General features: G+C 59.3%; 2 protein-coding genes across 6 annotated transcripts; one reads left to right on the top strand and one right to left on the bottom strand.

Moving 5' to 3' along the window:
• Positions 1-981: 981 nt before the first annotated feature.
• On the top strand, positions 982-12,359 carry DEDD (death effector domain containing). 5 transcript variants are annotated; one of them, XM_085560647.1, is made up of 5 exons: positions 982-1,100; positions 4,877-5,225; positions 6,794-6,988; positions 8,546-8,692; positions 10,657-12,359. In XM_085560647.1, exons 2-5 carry the CDS (start codon positions 4,883-4,885, stop codon positions 11,031-11,033), a joined length of 1,062 nt encoding a protein of 353 aa, XP_085416773.1. In that variant the 5' UTR covers positions 982-1,100; positions 4,877-4,882; the 3' UTR covers positions 11,034-12,359. The 5 variants fall into 5 exon arrangements, with proteins under 5 accessions (XP_085416773.1, XP_085416774.1, XP_085416776.1 ...); XM_085560648.1 differs by having other exon boundaries at positions 6,881-6,988; XM_085560650.1 differs by lacking the exon at positions 8,546-8,692.
• NIT1 (nitrilase 1) lies at positions 994-18,993 on the bottom strand. The gene is made up of 8 exons (XM_085560645.1): positions 18,922-18,993; positions 18,133-18,213; positions 16,743-17,066; positions 15,841-15,944; positions 15,614-15,747; positions 14,789-14,914; positions 13,956-14,147; positions 994-3,589 (listed from the first exon to the last, which is right to left on the bottom strand). Coding segments are annotated over exons 1-8 (1,194 nt in total). The 5' UTR covers positions 18,924-18,993; the 3' UTR covers positions 994-3,358.
• Between the last annotated feature and the right edge of the window lie 23 nt (positions 18,994-19,016).

Genomic DNA, 19,016 nt, shown 5'->3' on the forward strand with positions numbered 1-19,016 from the left:
CCACCATATTGCCCTCACCCAACATGGCGCCGCCCTCCCCGTGTTCCCCTATGGGCGTGAAGCCGCAGCGTGGCGCGCGGCTGCCAGGATGTGGGCGTGTCTTCGCGGGAGAGGGGAAGGGGCGCGGCCTCGCTCTGCCGGAAGTTGCGTCAGGGCGGAGCCGCCCGCGGGGAGCGGGGAGCGGGGGACGGAGCCAAGATGGCGGCGCCGGGGCTGGGCCGGCCCTGAGGGGCCGGGAGGGGCCGGGAGGGGCCCCCGCGCTCACCGGGGCCGGGCCGGGCCGCAGGGGGGGCCCCGCCGCTCCCCCCGCCGCTCCTCGCCACGCTGCCGCCGCCGGAGCTTCCCCGGGGGAGACGCGGGGCCTGCGCGGTGCCGTTCGCGGCCTTACCGGGGCCTTACCGGGACCTCACCGGGGCCTCCCCGCGGCTTTTCGGGGCTCGGCGGCGCCGTTCGCGGCCTTACCGGGGCTTCACCGGAGCTTTTCTGGCTCGAACCGGGCCCGTTAACGGGAGGAGCCTCCCGGTGCCGCCGGTGCTGGCTGGAATTTGGAGCCGATTTCAGGCAAAATCGGAATTTTTTGTGAATTTTTTTTTTTAATGTTTTTTCGTTAATTTAAGAGCGCTTTTCCCGGTTTTTCCGCTGGGAAAATCCCGGGACTCGAGGCGCCGGGAGGAACGGGATGAAATTCCAAATATTTCCTCAGCCCAGCGAGGTTTTTTGGGGTTTTTTCTTGCGGTTTTTGCTTTAAAACGAGCAAAAAAATCCGCGATCCTCGGAATCCCTCTAACCGGGAATGGCTTAAAGGCTTTTCCTGCGTAAATTATTAATTAGGGAATTAAAAATAATTTAAAAGGGTTTTTTCTGGGGGGGGGGAAATTCCGGTGTTTTCCGGTAAGGATTGAGCAGCGATCCCGGCCTCTGGAATTGCGGCCGCCGCTGGAAATTTGGGATATTTTTTTTTTTTTTTTTTTTTTTGGAGGGGGTGGGGGTGGGTTTCGGGGAATTTTTTGGAAAGGAAAATCCAGGAGAAGGGAAAAAAAAAAAAAAGAAGAAAAAACGACAAAAAAAGGATCGGAGATTGAGGAGAATCCACGGCTGAGGTGGGTTTGGGATTTTTGGGATTTGGGATTGGGAATTTGGAGTTTGGGGTTTGGGGATTGGGAATTTGGAATTTGGGGTTTGGGATTTTGGGGGTTTAGGGATTGGGGTTTGGGATTTGGGACCCGGAGGGGCTCAGGATGGATCCAGGGAGGTCTGGGATGGATCCAAAGGTTCCTGATGGACCTGGAGAGGTTCAAGATGGATCCAGGGATGGATCCAGAGGTTCCTGATGGATCTGGAGAGGTTCAGGATGGATCCAGGGAAGGTCAGGATGGATCCAGAGGAGTTTGGGATGGATCCAGAGGCTCCTGATGGATCTGGAGAAGCTCAGGATGGATCCAGGGATGGATCCAGAGGCTCCTGATGGATCTGGAGAAGCTCAGGATGGATCCAGAGGTGTTTGGGATGGATCCAGAGGGTCCTGATGGATCCGGAGAGGTTCAAGATGGATCCAGGGAAGTTTGGGATGGATCCAGGGAAGGTCAGGATGGATCCAGAGGGGCTCAGGATGGATCCAGGGATGGATCCAGAGGGTCCTGATGGATCCAGGGAAGTCTGGGATGGATCTAAAGGGGTTTGGGATGGATCTGGAGAGGTCTGGAATGGATCCTGGGAAGTTTGGGATGGATCCAGAGGCTCCTGGTGGATCCAGGGAAGGCCAGGATGGATCCAGGGATGTTTGGGATGGATCTAAAGGGGTTTGGGATGGATCTGGAGAGGTCTGGGATGGATCCAGAGGGTCCTGATGGATCCAGGGAAGGTCAGGATGGATCTGGAGAGGTTCAAGATGGATCCAGGGAAGTTTGAGGTGGATCCAGAGGCTCCTGGTGGATCCAGGGAAGGTCAGGATGGATCCAGAAGTGTTTGGGATGGAGCTGGAGAGGGCTGGGATGGATCCTGGGAATTTTAGGAATGGATCCAGAGGCTCCTGATGGATCTGGAGAGGTCTGGGATGGATCCAGGGAATTTGGGGATGGCTCAGGAGGGATCCAGGGAAGCTCCAGAAGCTGGGGCAGCATCCCAGGATTTCCCTCCCTGCCCCAGCCACTTCTCCTGGAATTATTGGGAATTCTCCTGGAATTATTCTCCTGGAATTACTGGGAATTCTCCCCACCCAGGAGAGCCCCAGGAATCCTTGGGAATCCCTTGGAATTTTGGCTTTTGGCAGCAATTTGGGATTATTCAGGAGCCGTGGATTGGAGCTGAACCCGCTCAGGAATTAAATTCCCACCTTCCCAGCTGGTTCCAGGGGTGGGAATTCCCAAATTCCCAAATTCCAGCCCCTGGAAGAGCCGGTTTTCCATGGGATGTTTTGCCAGGAGCTTCCTCTTCCTCCTCCTCCTCCCTTTCCCAGCCTCTGGAGCTCCTCATCTTCCCAGAAATCCAATTTATTGGGGCTGGGAACGGATTTTTGGGAATTCCTGCTGGATTTAGGAAGGGGAATTCACCCGAAAAAAAAGTGGAAAATTCAGGATTTATCCAAATTTTTGTGGACTTTTTCCCCAGTTGTTTGGGAATTGGAGAGGAAAAGTTCACCTGGAGTCTCCCTCGTGTCCATTTTCCCAGGAAAATTCACCTAAAAAATTGGGATTTGGGCCTTTTCTCCCTGCCCAAGCCGGGATTTTCTGGGATAATGTGGAATTCTGGCCTGGATTTAGTGGGAAAAATCCCAAAATATCCGCGGGGATCCCGTGGGGCTGAGCCCTGGGAAGCTCCAGGAACTCGTTTTTCCCGTTGATCCCGAAATTCTTTGAACGCTCCCAGAATTCTCTTCCTGGGAAAAGCCTCCGGAGTGGGGTGGGAGGGATTTTTCCGAGGGATTTTTTGGGATCCTCGTCTTTTTCTGGGAGATTTTCCCGCTCCTTCCTGAGGAAAATCTGTGGATTTTTTGGGATTTCCGCCTCCCACCCCTGTGGATTTTGGGATTTTGGGAACCGTGGGAATCTCGGGATCTCCCCCACGGCCGGAATTCCCTGCTTGGAAGCGAATTTAACAATTTTTGTGGATTTTTTGGGAAGGCTAATCCCCAAAATTCCTCCTTCCCAGGGGTCAGCACTTCCATAAAACCTCCATTTTCCCAGATTTCTTTGGATTTTCAGCCAGCCAAATTCCAGCTTTTTTCTGGTTTCCATGGCAGGAAAACAATCCGGGATCATTCCAGGGGAGTTGGTGCTGACGAATCCAAGGATTTTTCCCGATTTTTGTAAAATTCACCACCCAAATTCGGGGAAAAAGGAGACATTTTAAGGAAAACTCCCTAAAAAAGATCGGGATCACGGCACCAGGTGCTTCCTATTCCTGTTTCAGCCCCTGGAGCCGGGGCCAGGTTGTTTTTTCCAGGGATTTTTTGGGAATTTCCTCCTTGGAGAGGAGCTGGGTGTGGCCGTGCTGGGAATTGGGGGTGGGTGGGGGGTTCCTGGCGTGATCCCGATGTTTTCCCTTTGTTTGGGAGGATCCCAGGGAAAATCCTGGGATTGGGGTCAGGATCCTGATGGAAAAATGCAGAGAATGAGGCTGGGATCCTGCTGGAAAATCCCTGGGATTGGGGTCGGGATCCTGCTGGAAAATCCCTGGGATTGGGGTCGGGATCCTGCTGGAAAATCCCTGGGATTGGGGTCGGGATCCTGATGGAAAATCCCTGGGATTGGGGTCGGGATCCTGCTGGAAAATCCCTGGGATTGGGGTCGGGATCCTGCTGGAAAATCCCTGGGATTGGGGTCGGGATCCTGATGGAAAATCCCTGGGATTGGGGTCGGGATCCCGCTGGAAAATCCCCGGGATTGGGGTCAGGATCCTGAGTGGATTCCAATGGAAAATCCCCAGGATTGGGGTCAGGATCCTGAGTGGATTCCAATGGAAAATCCCCAGGATTGGGGTCGGATCCATTGGAAAACCCCTGGGATTGGGGTCGGGATCCATTGGAAAACCCCTGGGATTGGGGTCGGATCCATTGGGAAACCCCTGGGATTGGGGTCGGGATCCATTGGGAAACCCCTGGGATTGGGGTCGGATCCATTGGAAAATCTCCGGGATTGGGGTCAGGATCCTGAGTGGATTCCAATGGAAAATTCCTGGGATTGGGGTCGGGATCCCGCTGGATGGCAGTGCCAGCCGTGCAGGGTCTGCACCTGCTGTCCCCATGTCCCACTGACCGTGTCCCACTGTCCTCATGTCCCACTGTCCTCATGTCCCACTGACCGTGTCCCACTGTCCCCATGTCCATTGTCCCCGTGTCCCACTGTCCCCATGTCCCACTGTCCTCATGTCCCATTGTCCATGTCCCACTGACCACGTGTCCATTGTCCCCGTGTCTGTCCCCAGGTCCCCATGGCAGGCCAGAAGCATGGTGCCGGTGCCGGTAGTGCCACATCCGACTGACCGCGTGTCTCATTGTCCCCGTGTCCCTTTGTCCTCATGTCCTGTTGTCCCACTGTCCCTATGTCCCATTGTCCATGTCCCACTGACCTCGTGTCCACTGTCCCCATGTCCCACTGACCACATGTCCGTTGTCCCCGTGTCTGTCCCCAGGTCCCCATGGCGGGCCAACGGTGCCAGTAGTGCCACATCCGACTGACCGCGTGTCCCCATGTCCCATTGTCCCCATGTCCCACTGACCGTGTGTCCTGTTGTCCCCGTGTCCGCATGTCCCACTGACCGCGTGTCCGTTGTCCCTGTCTGTCCCCAGGTCCCCATGGCGGGCCGGAAGCGCGCTGCCGGTGCCGGTAGTGCCACATCCGACTGACCGCGTGTCCGTTGTCCCCGTGTCTGTCCCCAGGTCCCCATGGCAGGCCGGAAGCGCGCTGCCGGTACCGCTCCCGGCCTCTCCTCGCCGTGGCCCGAGGAAGCGGGCGAGCGCGAGCAGGGCCTGTACTCCCTGCACCGCATGTTCGACATCGTGGGCGCGCAGCTGACGCACCGCGACGTCCGCGTGCTCTCCTTCCTCTTCGTCGACGTGCTGGACGAGGCCGAGCGCGGCCGCATCCGCTCGGGCCGCGACTTCCTGCTGGCCCTGGAGCGGCAGGGCCGCTGCGACGAGAGCAACCTGCGGCAGCTGCTGCAGCTCCTGCGCATCATCACCCGCCACGACCTGCTGCCCTACGTCAGCCTCAAGCGCCGGCGCCCCGGTGAGCCATACGGCGCGATACGTCGCGATAGGGGTGACCCCGATACCCCCACGCGCCACGACGGTGACCCCATGTATGGCGAACGCGTGGGGGTATCGGGGTCACATCATCACCCGCCGTGGGGTGCTGTGATATATCGTGATATATCGTGATATATCGTGATATATCGTGATGTATGGGGTCACTGTCGTGGTGCGTGGGGGTATCAGGGTCACACCTCACCCGTCATGGGGTGCTGTGATATATCGTGATATATCGTGATATATGGGGTCACTGTCGTGGTGCGTGGGGGTATCAGGGTCATGCCTCACCCGCCATGAGGTGCTGTGATATGTCGTGATATATCGTGATATATGGGGTCACTGTCACGGTGTGTGGGGGTATCGGGGTCACACCTCACCCGTCATGGGGTGCTGTGATATATCATGATATATCGTGATATATGGGGTCACTGTCACGGTGTGTGGGGGTATCGGGGTCACACCTCACCTGTCTTGGGGTGCTGTGATATATCGTGATATATCGTGATGTATGGGGTCACTGTCGTGGTGTGTGGGGGTATCGGGGTCACACCTCACCCACCATGAGGTGCTATGATATATCATGATATATCGTGACATATGGGGTCACTGTCACGGTGTGTGGGGGTATCGGGGTCACGCCTCACCCACCATGAGGTGCTGACCTGCGTCAGCCTCGAGCGGCGGCGCCCCGGTGAGTTCCTGTCATGATATATTGCGATATTACGGTTAATATCATTCCTGTGCCATTCCCGGTGCCATCCCAGTGCCATCCCTGGTGCCATTCCCATGATATTCCAGTGCCATCCTGGTGCCATTCTTGTGCCATTCCCGGTGCCATCCCTGGTGCCATCCCAATGCCATTCCTGTGACAATACCCGCTGCCATTCCTGGTACCTTTCCAGTGCCATCACGGTGCCATCCCTGTGACATTTCCAGTGTCATCCCAGTGCCACTCGTGTGACATCCCAGTGCCATTCCCAGTATCTTTCCAGTGCCATTCCCAGTATCATTCCAGTGTCATCACAGTGCCATTTCTGTGCCATCCTGGTGCCATCCCTGGTGCCATTCCAGTGCCAACCCGGTGCCATTCCCATGCCATTCCCGGTACTTTTCCAGTGCCATCACGGTACCATTCCCATGATATTCCAGTGCCATTCCCGGTACTTTTCCAGTGCCATCACAGTACCATTCCCATGATATTCCAGTGCCATCCTGGTGCCATTCCTGTGCCATTCACGGTGCCATTCCCATGATATTCCAGTGCCATCCTGGTGCCATTCCCGGTGCCATCCTGGTGCCATTCCTGTGCCAATTCCCTGTGCCATTCCCGGTGCCATTCCCAGTACCTTTCCGGTGCTATCCTGGTGCCATCCCAGTGCCATTCCCGGTGCCATTCCTGGTACCTTTCCAGTGCCATTTCAGTGCCATCATGGTGCCATTCCCATGATATTCCTGTGCCATTCCCGGTGCCATTCCTGGTACCTTTCCAGTGCCATCACAGTGCCATTCCGGTGCCATCCCAGTGCCATTCCCATGATATTCCAGTGCCATTCCAGTGCCATTTCCCAGTGCCATTTGCAATTCCATCCCCGTGCCGCCGCGGTGCCACGCGGTACCCGTTTGTGTTGGCAGTGTGCCCGGACCTGGTGGACAAGTACCTGGAGGAGACGTCCATCCGCTACGTCACCCCCCGCGCGCCCGGGGGCACCGCGCCCGGCCTGGGCCACCCCCACAAATCAGGTACCCGCCGCGGGGCCGCCGGCACCGATGGCGTCACCGTCACCATCGTCACAAATGGGGACATTGTCACCATTGTCACCCCTGGGGTCACCGTAACCATTGTCACCTCTGGGGTCACCATCACAAATGGGGTCACCGTCACCATTGTCACCCATGGGGTCACCATCACAAATGGGGTCACTGTCACCATTGTCACAAATGGCGTCACCGTCACCATTGTCACAAATGGGGACATTGTCACCATCGTCACAAATGGGGTCACCGTAACCATCGTCACCCCTGGGGTCACCATCACCATTGTCACAAATGGGGACATTGTCACCATTGTCACCCATGGGGTCACCGTCACCATTGTCACAAATGGGGACATTGTCACCATCATCACAAATGGGTACATTGTCACCATTGTCACCCCTGGGGTCACCATCACCATTGTCACAAATGGGGACATTGTCACCATCATCACCCCTGGGGTCACCATCACCATTGTCACAAATGGGGTCACCGTAACCATCGTCACCCCTGGGGTCACCATCACCATTGTCACAAATGGGGTCACCGTCACAAATGGGGTCACTGTCACCATCGTCACAAATGGGGACATTGTCACCATCGTCACCCCTGGGGTCACTGTCACAAATGGGGTCACTGTCACCATCGTCACAAATGGGGACATTGTCACCATCGTCACCCCTGGGGTCACCGTCACAAATGGGGTCATTGTCACTTTTGGGGTCACCGTCACAAATGGACCATTGTCACCTCTAGGGCCATCAACAGCTTCGGGGTCACTGTCACTTTTGGGGTCATTGTCACCTCCAGGGAGGGATTTGGGATGGATTTGGGGTTCCCTGGGTGGATTTGGGATGGATTTGGGGTTCCCTGGGTGGATTTGGGATGGATTTGGGGTCTCTGGGATGGATTTGGGGTCTCTGGGATGGATTTGGGGTCTCTGGGATGGATTTAGGGTCTCTGGGGTGGATTTGGGGTCGCTGACCCCCCTGCCCCAGTGCCTGCCCCCCACCCGTCTCTGTGCTGCCCCCGGGGTGGGATTTGGGATGGATTTGGGGTCTCTGGGGTGGATTTGGGATGGATTTGGGGTCTCTGGGGTGGATTTGGGGTCTCTGGGGATGGATTTGGGGTCTCTGGGGTGGATTTGGGGTCTCTGGGGTGGATTTGGGATGGATTTGGGGTCTCTGGGGTGGATTTGGGGTCTCTGGGGATGGATTTGGGGTCTCTGGGGTGGATTTGGGGTCTCTGGGGTGGATTTGGGATGGATTTGGGGTCTCTGGGGTGGATTTGGGGTCTCTGGGATGGATTTAGGGTCTCTGGGGTGGATTTGGGATGGATTTGGGGTCTCTGGGGTGGATTTGGGGTCTCTGGGATGGATTTGGGGTCTCTGGGGATGGATTTGGGGTTCCCTGGGTGGATTTGGGGTCTCTGGGATGGATTTAGGGTCTCTGGGGTGGATTTGGGATGGATTTGGGGTCTCTGGGGTGGATTTGGGGTCTCTGGGGATGGATTTGGGGTCACTGACCACCCTGCCCCCTGCCCCAGTGCCTGCCCCCCACCCGTCCCTGTGCTGCCCCCCGGGGGGGGCCCAGCTGGGCCCGAAGCGCCCGGGCCGGGCCCGGAGCCTCCTCGGGAGCCAACGGAAACGGCGGAAGTCAGCGACCCCCGACCCCAAGGAGAAGCAGACCTGCGGTGAGCGGGGTCGGGGTTGGGAATGGGATTGGGAATGTGGGATCGGGATTGGGATCCCCATGGAGAAACAGACCTGCGGTGAGCAGGGTCAGGATTGGGATTGGGAATGTGGGATTGGGAATGTGGGATTGGGAATGTGGGATCGGGATCGGGATCCCCACGGAGAAACAGACCTGCGGTGAGCGGGCTCGGGATTGGGAATGTGGGATCGGGAATGTGGGATTGGGAATGTGGGATTGGGAATGTGGGATCGGGATTGGGATCCCCACGGAGAAACAGACCTGCGGTGAGCGGGCTCGGGATTGGGAATGTGGGATCGGGAATGTGGGATTGGGAATGTGGGATTGGGAATGTGGGATCGGGATTGGGATCCCCACGGAGAAACAGACCTGCGGTGAGCGGGGTCGGGGTTGGGAATGTGGGATCGGGAATGTGGGATTGGGAATGTGGGATTGGGAATGTGGGATCGGGATTGGGATCCCCACGGAGAAACAGACCTGCGGTGAGCGGGGTCGGGGTTGGGAATGTGGGATCGGGAATGTGGGATTGGGAATGTGGGATTGGGAATGTGGGATCGGGATTGGGATCCCCACGGAGAAACAGACCTGCGGTGAGCGGGGTCGGGGTTGGGAATGTGGGATCGGGAATGTGGGATTGGGATTCCCAAGGAGAAACAGACCTGCGGTGAGCGGGGTTGGGATTGGGATTGGGATTGGGAATGTGGGATTGGGATTTGGGGTCAGGATTTGGGATCCCTGCAGCACGCAGGGTTTGGGATTGGATCAGGATTTGGGATTGGGAACGTGGGATTTGGATCCCTGCAGTGAGCAGGGTTTGGGATTGGGATCAGGATTTGGGATTGGGATTCGGGAATGTGCGATTGGGATCCCTGTGGTGAGCAGGGTTTGGGATTGGGAACGTGGGATTGGGATCCTGCAGCACGCAGGGTTTGGGACTGGGATCAGGATTTGGGATTGGGATCCCTGCGGCGAGCATGGTTTGGGACCGGGATCAGGATTTGGGATTGGGATCCTGCAGCACGCAGGGTTTGGGACCGGGATCAGGATTTGGGATTGGGATCCTGCAGCACACAGGGTTTGGGATTGGGGTCAGGATTTGGGATTGGGGTCAGGATTTGGGATTGGGATCCCTGCAGCACGCAGGGTTTGGGACCGGGATCAGGATTTGGGATTGGGATCCCTGCAGCACGCAGGGTTTGGGATTGGATCAGGATTTGGGATTGGGATCCCTGCAGCGAGCAGGGTTTGGGACCGGCATCAGGATTTGGGATTGGGAATGTGGGATTGGGATCCCTGTGGCGAGCAGGGTTTGGGATTGGGATCAGGATTTGGGATTGGGAACGTGGGATTGGGATCCCTGCAGCGAGCAGGGTTTGGGACCGGGATCAGGATTTGGGATTGGGATCCTGCAGCACGCAGGGTTTGGGATTGGGATCCCTGTGGCGAGCAGGGTTTGGGACCGGGATCAGGATTTGGGATTAGGATCCCTGCAGCACGCAGGGTTTGGGACTGGGATCAGGATTTGGGATTGGGATCCCTGCAGCACGCAGGGTTTGGGACCGGGATCAGGATTTGGGATTGGGATCCTGCAGCACGCAGGGTTTGGGATTGGGATCCCTGTGGCGAGCAGGGTTTGGGACCGGGATCAGGATTTGGGATTAGGATCCCTGCAGCACGCAGGGTTTGGGACTGGGATCAGGATTTGGGATTGGGATCCCTGCAGCACGCAGGGTTTGGGACCGGGATCAGATTTGGGATTGGGATCCCTGCAGCGAGCAGGGTTTGGGACCGGGATCGGATTTGGGATTGGGATCCCTGCAGCACGCAGGGTTTGGGACCGGGATCGGATTTGGGATTGGGATCCCTGCAGCACGCAGGGTTTGGGACCGGGATCGGATCTGGGATTGGGAATTCCGGACCCCCCCTAACCTCCCCGCTCCGCAGACATCCGCCTGCGCGTGCGCGCCGAGTACTGCCAGCACGACTCGGCCCTGCACGGCAACGTCTTCTCCAACAAGCAGGACCCTCTGGAGCGCCAATTCGAGCGCTTCAACCAGGCCAACACCATCCTCAAATCCCGGGATTTGGGCTCCATCATCTGCGACATCAAATTCTCGGAGCTCACCTACCTCGACGCCTTCTGGCGGGATTACATCAACGGCTCCCTCCTGGAAGCCCTCAAGGGCGTCTTCATCACGGACTCGCTCAAACAGGCCGTGGGCCACGAGGCCATCAAGCTGCTGGTCAACGTGGACGAGGAGGATTACGAGCTGGGCCGCCAGAAACTCCTCAGGAACTTGATGCTCCACACGGCTCCCTGAGGGATCCATCCCCAGTTGTTCTGTTGGGTTTTTTTTTCCTGGGATTTCCTGGGGTTTTTTTGCCCCCCTTTCTCACCCACTCCGACGCGCTCACGGATTTGGGGAGGGTTGGAGGTTCGGGGGATTTCGGGATTTGGCGCTTTTTTGGGGGGGTCCTGATGGGTTCTCCTTGTGTTTTCCATGGATTTCCCCTCCCGTTTTTTCTTTTGTATCCATTAAAAACGGTGATCAAAAGGCAAAAATCCCATTGGTGCGACAGGCTGGGATTTGGGGATGTGGAATATTCCAGAATTCCTCCTCCTCGTGTTTTCCATGGATTTTCCCTCCCGTTTTTTCTTTTGTATCCATTAAAAACGGTGATCAAAAGGCAAAAATCCCATTGGTGCGACAGGCTGGGATTTGGGGATGTGGAATATTCCAGAATTCCTTGGATTTTCCTATTAATTCCTCCTCCTTCTTTTGTTTTCCACGTTTTCTCCCTATTTTTTATCCATGGATAAACCCCATTGGTGCAGTGCCGTCGGAATTGGGGATTTCAGGTTTGGAATATTCTGGATTGGAGGTGTGGGATATTCCAGGATTTGGAGTTCCTGATGGGTTCTCCTTGTGTTTTCCATGGATTTTCCCTCCCGTTTTTTCTTTTGTATCCATTAAAAACAGTGATGAAAAGGCAAAAATCCCATTGGTGCGACAGGCTGGGATTTGGGGATGTGGAATATTCCAGAACTACTTGTTTTTTCCTGTTTACCTCCTTTTTCTCCTTGTGTTTTCCATGTTTTTTCCCTATTTTATTTTTATCCATTAAAAACACCAACAAAAACACCAAAATCCCTTCAGTGCAACACGCTGGGATTTTGGAGCCCAGGAATAATGGAATATTCCAGAATTCCCATTTTCCCCTGTCAATTCCTCCTTTCCCTTGTGTTTTCCGTGATTTTTCCCCGTTTTTTTGTTCTTTTTCATCCATTAAAAACAGCAGCAAAAAGGCCAAAATCCCATTGGTGCACTCAGAATTGGGGATTTGAGGTGTGGGAAGCATTGGAAGGACGGAACATTCCAGAATTCCTCACTTTCCTCATCAATTCTTCTTTGTCCTCGTGTTTTCCATGATTTTTTTTTTTTCCTCTTTTGTATCCATTAAAAGTGACCAAAAAAAGGGCAAAAATCTCATTTTAAGAACCTGAGGGACACGCTGAGATTTGGGGGATTGGGGCTGTGGAATATTCCAGAATTCCTCATTTTCCTTTGTCAAATTCCCCCTCCTTGTATTTTCCATGGTTTTTTTCCTCTCTTTTATATCCATTAAAAACAACGGCGAAAAGCAAATGGAAATTTCCCCCAGAATTCCCATTTTCCTCCCCAAATCCTTGGTTTTCCTCCCAAAAAATTCCCATTTCCCCCAAAACCTGACAGGGATGGAGTTTTTTTCCCGTTTTCCTCCGTTTTCTCCCCATTTCCACCCAGCACTTGGAGGGTTCAGGGTTGTCCCCAGTCCCTCCCATCCCAAAATTCCTCCACACTTTGGGGTCATTTCCGGGGATTTTTTGTATTTTTCAAATTTCAATAGAAGGAAATTTCGGGATGAATAGGGGCAGATTTGGGGCAGATTCAGGGTCAAATTTGGGCTAAATTGATGCAGATTTAGAGCAAATTTGAGGCTGAATTGAGACCCCAAAAAAGAGTGGGGACCCCAAAAGGAGAGCAGGGAGGACATTTTGTGCCATTTCATTTTGAGGACAAAAAGGGCAGATTTGGGGCTGATTTTGGGCTGATTTGATACAGGTTTGGGGCAGATTTGGGACCCCCAATAAAGAACAGCAGGACATTTTGTGCCATTCCGTTTTGGGGCCAGAAAAGCAAACCCGGTGCCACTCCCGAGCGGATGCGGCCGTCACGTCCCCGGTGTCCCCATTGTCCCCGTGGTCCCTGGCGTCCCTGGTGTCCCCGTTGTCCCCGTTATCCCCATTGTCCCCGTCACATCCCTGGTGTCCCCATTGTCCCTGTTGTCCCCTTCACGTCCCCGGTGTCCCTGGCATTCCCGTTATCCCCATTGTCCCCGCTGTCCCTGCTGTCCCCATTGTCCCCGCTGTCCCCGTCACGCCCCTGGTGTCCCCATTGTCCCTGTTGTCCCCGATGTCCCCTTCACGTCCCCGTTGTCCCCGGTGTCTCTGGCATCCCTGTTGTCCCCGTTATCCCAGCTGTCCCCGTTGTCCCCGTTGTCCCCATTGTCCCTGCTGTCCCCGCTGTCCCCATTATCCCTGCTGTCCCCGTTGTCCCCGTTGTCCCCGTTGTCCCCATTGTCCCCGTTGTCCCCGTTGTCCCCGTTGTCCCCGCTGTCCCCATTGTCCCTGCTGTCCCCGCTGTCCCCGCTGTCCCCATTGTCCCTGCTGTCCCCGCTGTCCCCGCTGTCCCCATTGTCCCTGCTGTCCCCGCCGTCCCCATTATCCCTGCTGTCCCCGTTGTCCCTGTTGTCCCTGCTGTCCCCGTTGTCCCCATTGTCCCTGTTGTCCCCATTGTCCCCGCTGTCCCCGTTGTCCCCGCTGTCCCCATTGTCCCTGCTGTCCCCGCTGTCCCCATTATCCCTGCTGTCCCCGCTGTCCCCGCTGTCCCCATTGTCCCTGCTGTCCCCGCTGTCCCCGCTGTCCCTGCTGTCCCCATTGTCCCTGCTGTCCCCACTGTCCCCGTTGTCCCCACTGTCCCCGCTGTCCCCATTGTCCCCGCTGTCCCCGCTGTCCCCGCTGTCCCCGCTGTCCCTGCTGTCCCCATTGTCCCTGCTGTCCCCGCTGTCCCCGTTGTCCCCGCTGTCCCTGCTGTCCCCATTATCCCTGCTGTCCCCGTTGTCCCTGCTGTCCCCGCTGTCCCCGGCAGCGCCCCGTAGACGTCCCCGCGGCGGTGCCCGTGCACGGGCAGGTTGCGGCGCACCTGCTGCAGGTAGTCGAGGTCGATGTGTGCCAGGCACAGCCCCGGGCCCTCGTGGCACTGCGCCACCACGGTGCCCCAGGGGTCGGCCACCAGTGAGTGGCCGTAGGACGCCCGGTGGGCGTTGTGCCGCCCGCTCTGCGCCGCCGCCACCACGTAGCACTGGCACTCGATGGCGCGGGCACGCAGCAGCACCTGCGGGGGCACCCGGGGCTCAGCGGGGCACCCAGGGGTCAGTGGTGGCACCCAGGGGGCAGCGGGGGCACCCAGGGGTCAGTGGTGTCACCAAGAGGGCAGCGGGGTCACCCAGGGGAGAAGTCGTGTCACCCAGGGGTCAGCGGGGGCACCCAGGGGTCAGTGGTGGCACCCAGGGGTCAGCGGGGGCACCCAGGGGGCAGTGGTGGCACTGAGGGACAGCGCGGGCGCCCAGGGGTCAGTGGTGGCACCCAGGGGGCACCCAGGGGACAGTAGTGTCACCCAGGGGGGCACAGGGGGCACGGGCACACAGCAGCACCTGCGGGGACAGCGCAGGCACCCAGGGGACAGTGGTGGCACCCAGGGGGCAGTGGGGGCACCCATGGGGGCACAGGGAGCACACAGCAGCACCTGAGGGGACAGGGGTGTCCCCAAGCCCCTTGGAGTGTCCCCACTCCCCTCCCGGGGTGTCCCCAACCCCCCAGGTGTGTCCCCAAGCCCCCCGGGGTGTCCCCAAGCCCCTCAGGGTGTCCCCAAGGCCCTCTAGGGGTGTCCCCAACCCCCCAGGTGTGTCCCCAAGCCCCCCGGGGTGTCCCCAAGCCCCCCGGGGTGTCCCCAAGCCCCCCGGGGTGTCCCCTCACCTCCCAGTGCGCGGCTCCGGTGGGGACGGTGAAGGCCGAGGGGAAGGTCAGGATCTGGGCGCCGGCCCCGCGCAGGGCCTGGGCCAGCTCCGGGAAGCGCAGGTCATAGCACACAGCCAGCCCCAGCTGGGGACATTGGGGACGTTGGGGACATTGGGGACACCCTGGGGACACCCTGGGCACAGGGCCAGCTCCGGGAAGCGCAGGTCATAGCACACGGCCAGCCCCAGCTGGGGACACCGGGGACGTTGGGGACATTGGGGACATTGGGGACACCCTGGGGACACCCTGGGCACAGGGCCAGCTCCGGGAAGCGCAGGTCATAGCACACGGCCAGCCCCAGCTGGGGACACCGGGGACGTTGGGGACATTGAGACATTGGAGACATTGGGACATTGGGGACATTGGGGGACATTGGGGGACATTGGGACATTGGGGATACCCTGGGGACATTGGGACACTGGGGACACCCTGGGGACATGGGGAGGATCAGGGGTCAGGACCCACAGCCTGTAGCACATGGCCAATTCCAGCTTTTTCTGGGAATACCGTGGGTCATTGAGGGCAGGGGACACTTGTGGACACCCTGGGGACACCTGGGGACACCTGGGGACACTCGGGGACACCCAAGGACACCCCTGGGCACTGTGGGGTCAGTCCTTAGGGCTGTAAAGGGTCAGGGCAGGGCCAGCTCTGGGAAGCGCCGGCTGCGGCACACGGCCAGCCTCAAGATTTTTTGGGAACCCCGGGGATCAGCGAAGGCAGGGGACACTTGGGGACACTCGGGGACACTCGGGGACACTCGGGGCCAGCGGGGGAGCGTACCTTGCCCACGGGCGTGTCGACGGGGGGCAGCAGCTCCCGGCCGGGGTTGGTGAAGGAGCTCTCACGCAGCGCCGGCGCCCCTGGCAGCGCCGCGTCAAAGAGGTGCAGCTTGCGATAGGCGGCCACCAGCGCGCCTGGGGACAGACAGACAGACAGGGAGGGTTGGGGACAGACAGACAGACAGGGAGGGTTGGGGACAGACAGACAGACAGGGAGCCGTGTCCCACCTGAGCTGTCCAGCAGCAGGTGACAGTTGTAGATGCGGCCGGTGCTGTCCCAGTCCTCGCCGCGCTCGTGGAAGCCACCGAGGGAGAGCCACACGCCACATTCCCTGGGGACACAAAGGGACATTCCCTGGGTGCCACCCTGGTGCCACCCCGCTGTCCCTCAGTGCCATCTCGCTGTCCCTGGTGCCACCCCCACTGTCCTCAGGTGCCTCTCCTACTGTCCCTGGTGCCACCCCGGTGCCACCCCGCTGTCCCTGGTGCCACCCCCACTGTCCTCAGGTGCCTCTCCCACTGTCCCTGGGTGCCACCCCAGTGCCACCCCGCTGTCCCTGGGTGCCACCCCAGTGCCACCCCGCTGTCCCTCAGTGCCATCTCGCTGTCCCTGGTGCCACCCCCACTGTCCCTGGTGTCACCCCCACTGTCCTTGGGTGCCTCTCCCGCTGTCCCTGGGTGCCACCCCGCTGTCCCTGGGTGCCCCTCCCAGTGCCACCCCGCTGTCCCCAGTGCCACCCCAGTGCCACCCCGCTGTCCCTGGGTGCCACTCCCGCTGTCCCCGGTGCCACGGCACTGTCCCTCAGTGCCACGGCGCTGTCCCTGGGTGCCACCCCGCTGTCCCCGGTGCCACGGCACTGTCCCTCAGTGCCACGGCGCTGTCCCTGGGTGCCACCCCCGCTGTCCCCGGTGCCACGGCACTGTCCCTCAGTGCCATCTCGCTGTCCCTGGGTGCCACCCCCGCTGTCCCCGGTGCCACGGCACTGTCCCTCAGTGCCATCTCGCTGTCCCTGGGTGCCACCCCCGCTGTCCCCGGTGCCACGGCACTGTCCCTCAGTGCCATCTCGCTGTCCCTGGGTGCCATCCCCGCTGTCCCCGGTGCCACCCCGGTGCCACGGCGCTGTGCCCACCTGGCCAGCCGGCGGTAGCGCCCCACGGTGTCCCCGTGCAGGGGCTCTGCCAGCGCCAGGCTGTGCTGGGCGCTGTCCCCGATGAAGTCGAAGGCCTCGGGCAGGAACACGGCGCGGGCCCCGGCGGCCGCCGCGCGCCGCACCAGCGCCGAGCACTGCCGCCAGTTGTGCTCCTTGTCCGCCGTGGATGTCACCTGCGCCACCGCCACCAGCCCGCCCGGCGGGGCCGGGGACACCGGCGGCTCTGGGGACACCGGCGGCTCTGGGGACACCGGCGGGTCTGGGGACACCGGCGGGTCTGGGGGCTCTGCCATGGCCGCGGGGCTGTGGGGAGGGGACACCAGGAGGGACTCAGGGGGACACCAAAGGGTCTGGGGACACGGACAGGTGAGAGACAGGGGGACACCAACGGGCTTGGGGACACTGCCGTGTCAGGGACAGGGGGACGCCGCTGTCCCTGGGGACACCAAGGTGACACCAAGGGGACACCAAGGTGACATTGCTGTCCCTGGGGACACCAAGGGGACACCAAGGGGACATTGCAGTCCTTGGGGACACCAAGGGGACATTGCAGTCCCTGGGGACACCAAGGGGACACCAAGGGGACACCAAGGGGACATTGCTGTCCTTGGGGACACCAAGGGGACACCAAGGGGACATTGCTGTCCCTGGGGACACCAAGGGGACATTGCTGTCCCTGGGGACACCAAGGTGACATTGCAGTCCTTGGGGACACCAAGGGGACACCAAGGGGACACCAAGGGGACATTGCTGTCCCTGGGGACACCAAGGGGACATTGCAGTCCCTGGGGACACCAAGGGGACACTGCTGTCCTTGGGGACACCAGGGGCACCTCACAGGGACTGGGATCACCCCATGGGACACCTCTAAGGGATTGCAGTCACCCCCTTGGGGACAGGGACACCCCCAGGTGACCCCAAGGGGAGCAGGGTCACCCTTGAACCCCCCCCCCCACACACACACACCTGGGGTCACCCCCGGGGTCACCCTCAGCCCCCCTGGGCTTTTTGGGGTTCCCCACAGGGTATTTGGGGTCCCCATGGGATTTCTGGGGTTCCCCACAGGGTATTTGGGGTCCCCATGGGATTTTTGGGGTTCCCCACAGGGTATTTGGGGTCCCCATGGGGTATCTGGGATCCCCCTGGGGTTTTTGGGGTTCCCTACAGGGTTTTTGGGGTCCCCACGGGGTCTTTGGGGTCCCCACGGGGTCTTTGGGGTTCCCATGGGGATTGGGGGTTCTCCCAGGATTTTTGGGGTCCCCCTGGGTATTTGGGGTCCCCCTGGGGTTTTGGGGGTTCCCCACAGGGTATCTGGGGTCCCCATGGGATTTTTGGGGTCCCCCTGGGTTTTTGGGGTCTCCCTGGGTACCTGCCCGTGCTGCTGGAGCTCTGGGGGGCTCTCGAGGCTCTCGGGGGGCAGCACAGCAGGGCCCGGGGGGCCACCCTCAGCCTGGGGGGGAAGGACACCCCAAATTGGGGAGGGGTCACAGGGCTGGGGGGGGAACCTGGAACCCCCAAAACTGCCCCAAACTAACCCCAGGTGTGACCCCAAACTGCCCCCGACCCCCCAAAAGTCCTCAGTTCCCCCTGAGCTGCCCCAATTTTGATCCCAAAGTACGCCAGCCCCCCAAAAAACTGCCTCAAACACCCCCAAAACTGCCCCAGAACCCCCCAAACTGCCCCAAACACCCCAAAACTGCCCCAGACGCCCCAAAACTACCCCAAACACCCCAAATCTGCCCCAAACCCCCCAAAACTGCCTCAAACACCCCCAAAACTACCCCAGACCCCCCCAAACACTCCCAAAACTACCCCAGACCACCCCAAAACTACCCCAGACCCCCCCAAACACCCCCAAAAACACCTCAGACCCCCCCAAATACTCTCCAAAACTACCCCAGACCCTCCCCAAACACTCCCAAAACTACCCCTGACCCCCCAGAACTACCCCAGACCCCCCCAAACACTCCCAAAACTACCCCGGACCGCCTCACACAGCCCAAAAACCGCCCACCCCCGCCGCCCCCAGCTATCCCCAGTCCCCCAAACCCCCGAACTCCCCACACCTCCGCTCTCCCCGAACCCCGAACCCCCTTTCCCCCACCCCAGACCCCCTTCCCCCCCCACTTTTTCCCCTTTTCTCGCCCCATTCCCGCACATTCCCGGCCGAAATTTCCCCCCCTCAGGCACTCTGCCCTCACTCAAGATGGCGCCGGCGCCGCCCTCACCCGGGCCCAAGATGGCGGCCGGAAG

The sequence above is a fragment of the Lonchura striata genome, chromosome 25, assembly GCF_050655825.1.
Source record: "Lonchura striata isolate lonStrDom1 chromosome 25, ASM5065582v1, whole genome shotgun sequence".
Taxonomy (NCBI): Eukaryota; Metazoa; Chordata; class Aves; order Passeriformes; family Estrildidae; genus Lonchura; species Lonchura striata.

Bases quoted from the DNA above. Each gene is read 5' to 3' on its own strand.
- DEDD (XM_085560647.1), top strand. From the start codon at position 4,883: ATGGCAGGCCGGAAGCGCGCTGCCGGTACCGCTCCCGGCCTCTCCTCG. The intron at 5,226-6,793 runs GTGAGCCATACG...ATGATATTCCAG, and splicing joins CCTCAAGCGCCGGCGCCCCG to TGCCATTCCAGTGCCATTTC. The intron at 6,989-8,545 runs GTACCCGCCGCG...CCCCTGCCCCAG, and splicing joins GGGCCACCCCCACAAATCAG to TGCCTGCCCCCCACCCGTCC.
- NIT1 (XM_085560645.1), bottom strand. The intron at 17,067-18,132 runs GTACCCAGGGAG...CCCTCCCCACAG, and splicing joins AGCTCCAGCAGCACGGGCAG to CCCCGCGGCCATGGCAGAGC. The intron at 15,748-15,840 runs GTGGGACACGGC...GTCTGTCCCCAG, and splicing joins CCTGCTGCTGGACAGCTCAG to GCGCGCTGGTGGCCGCCTAT.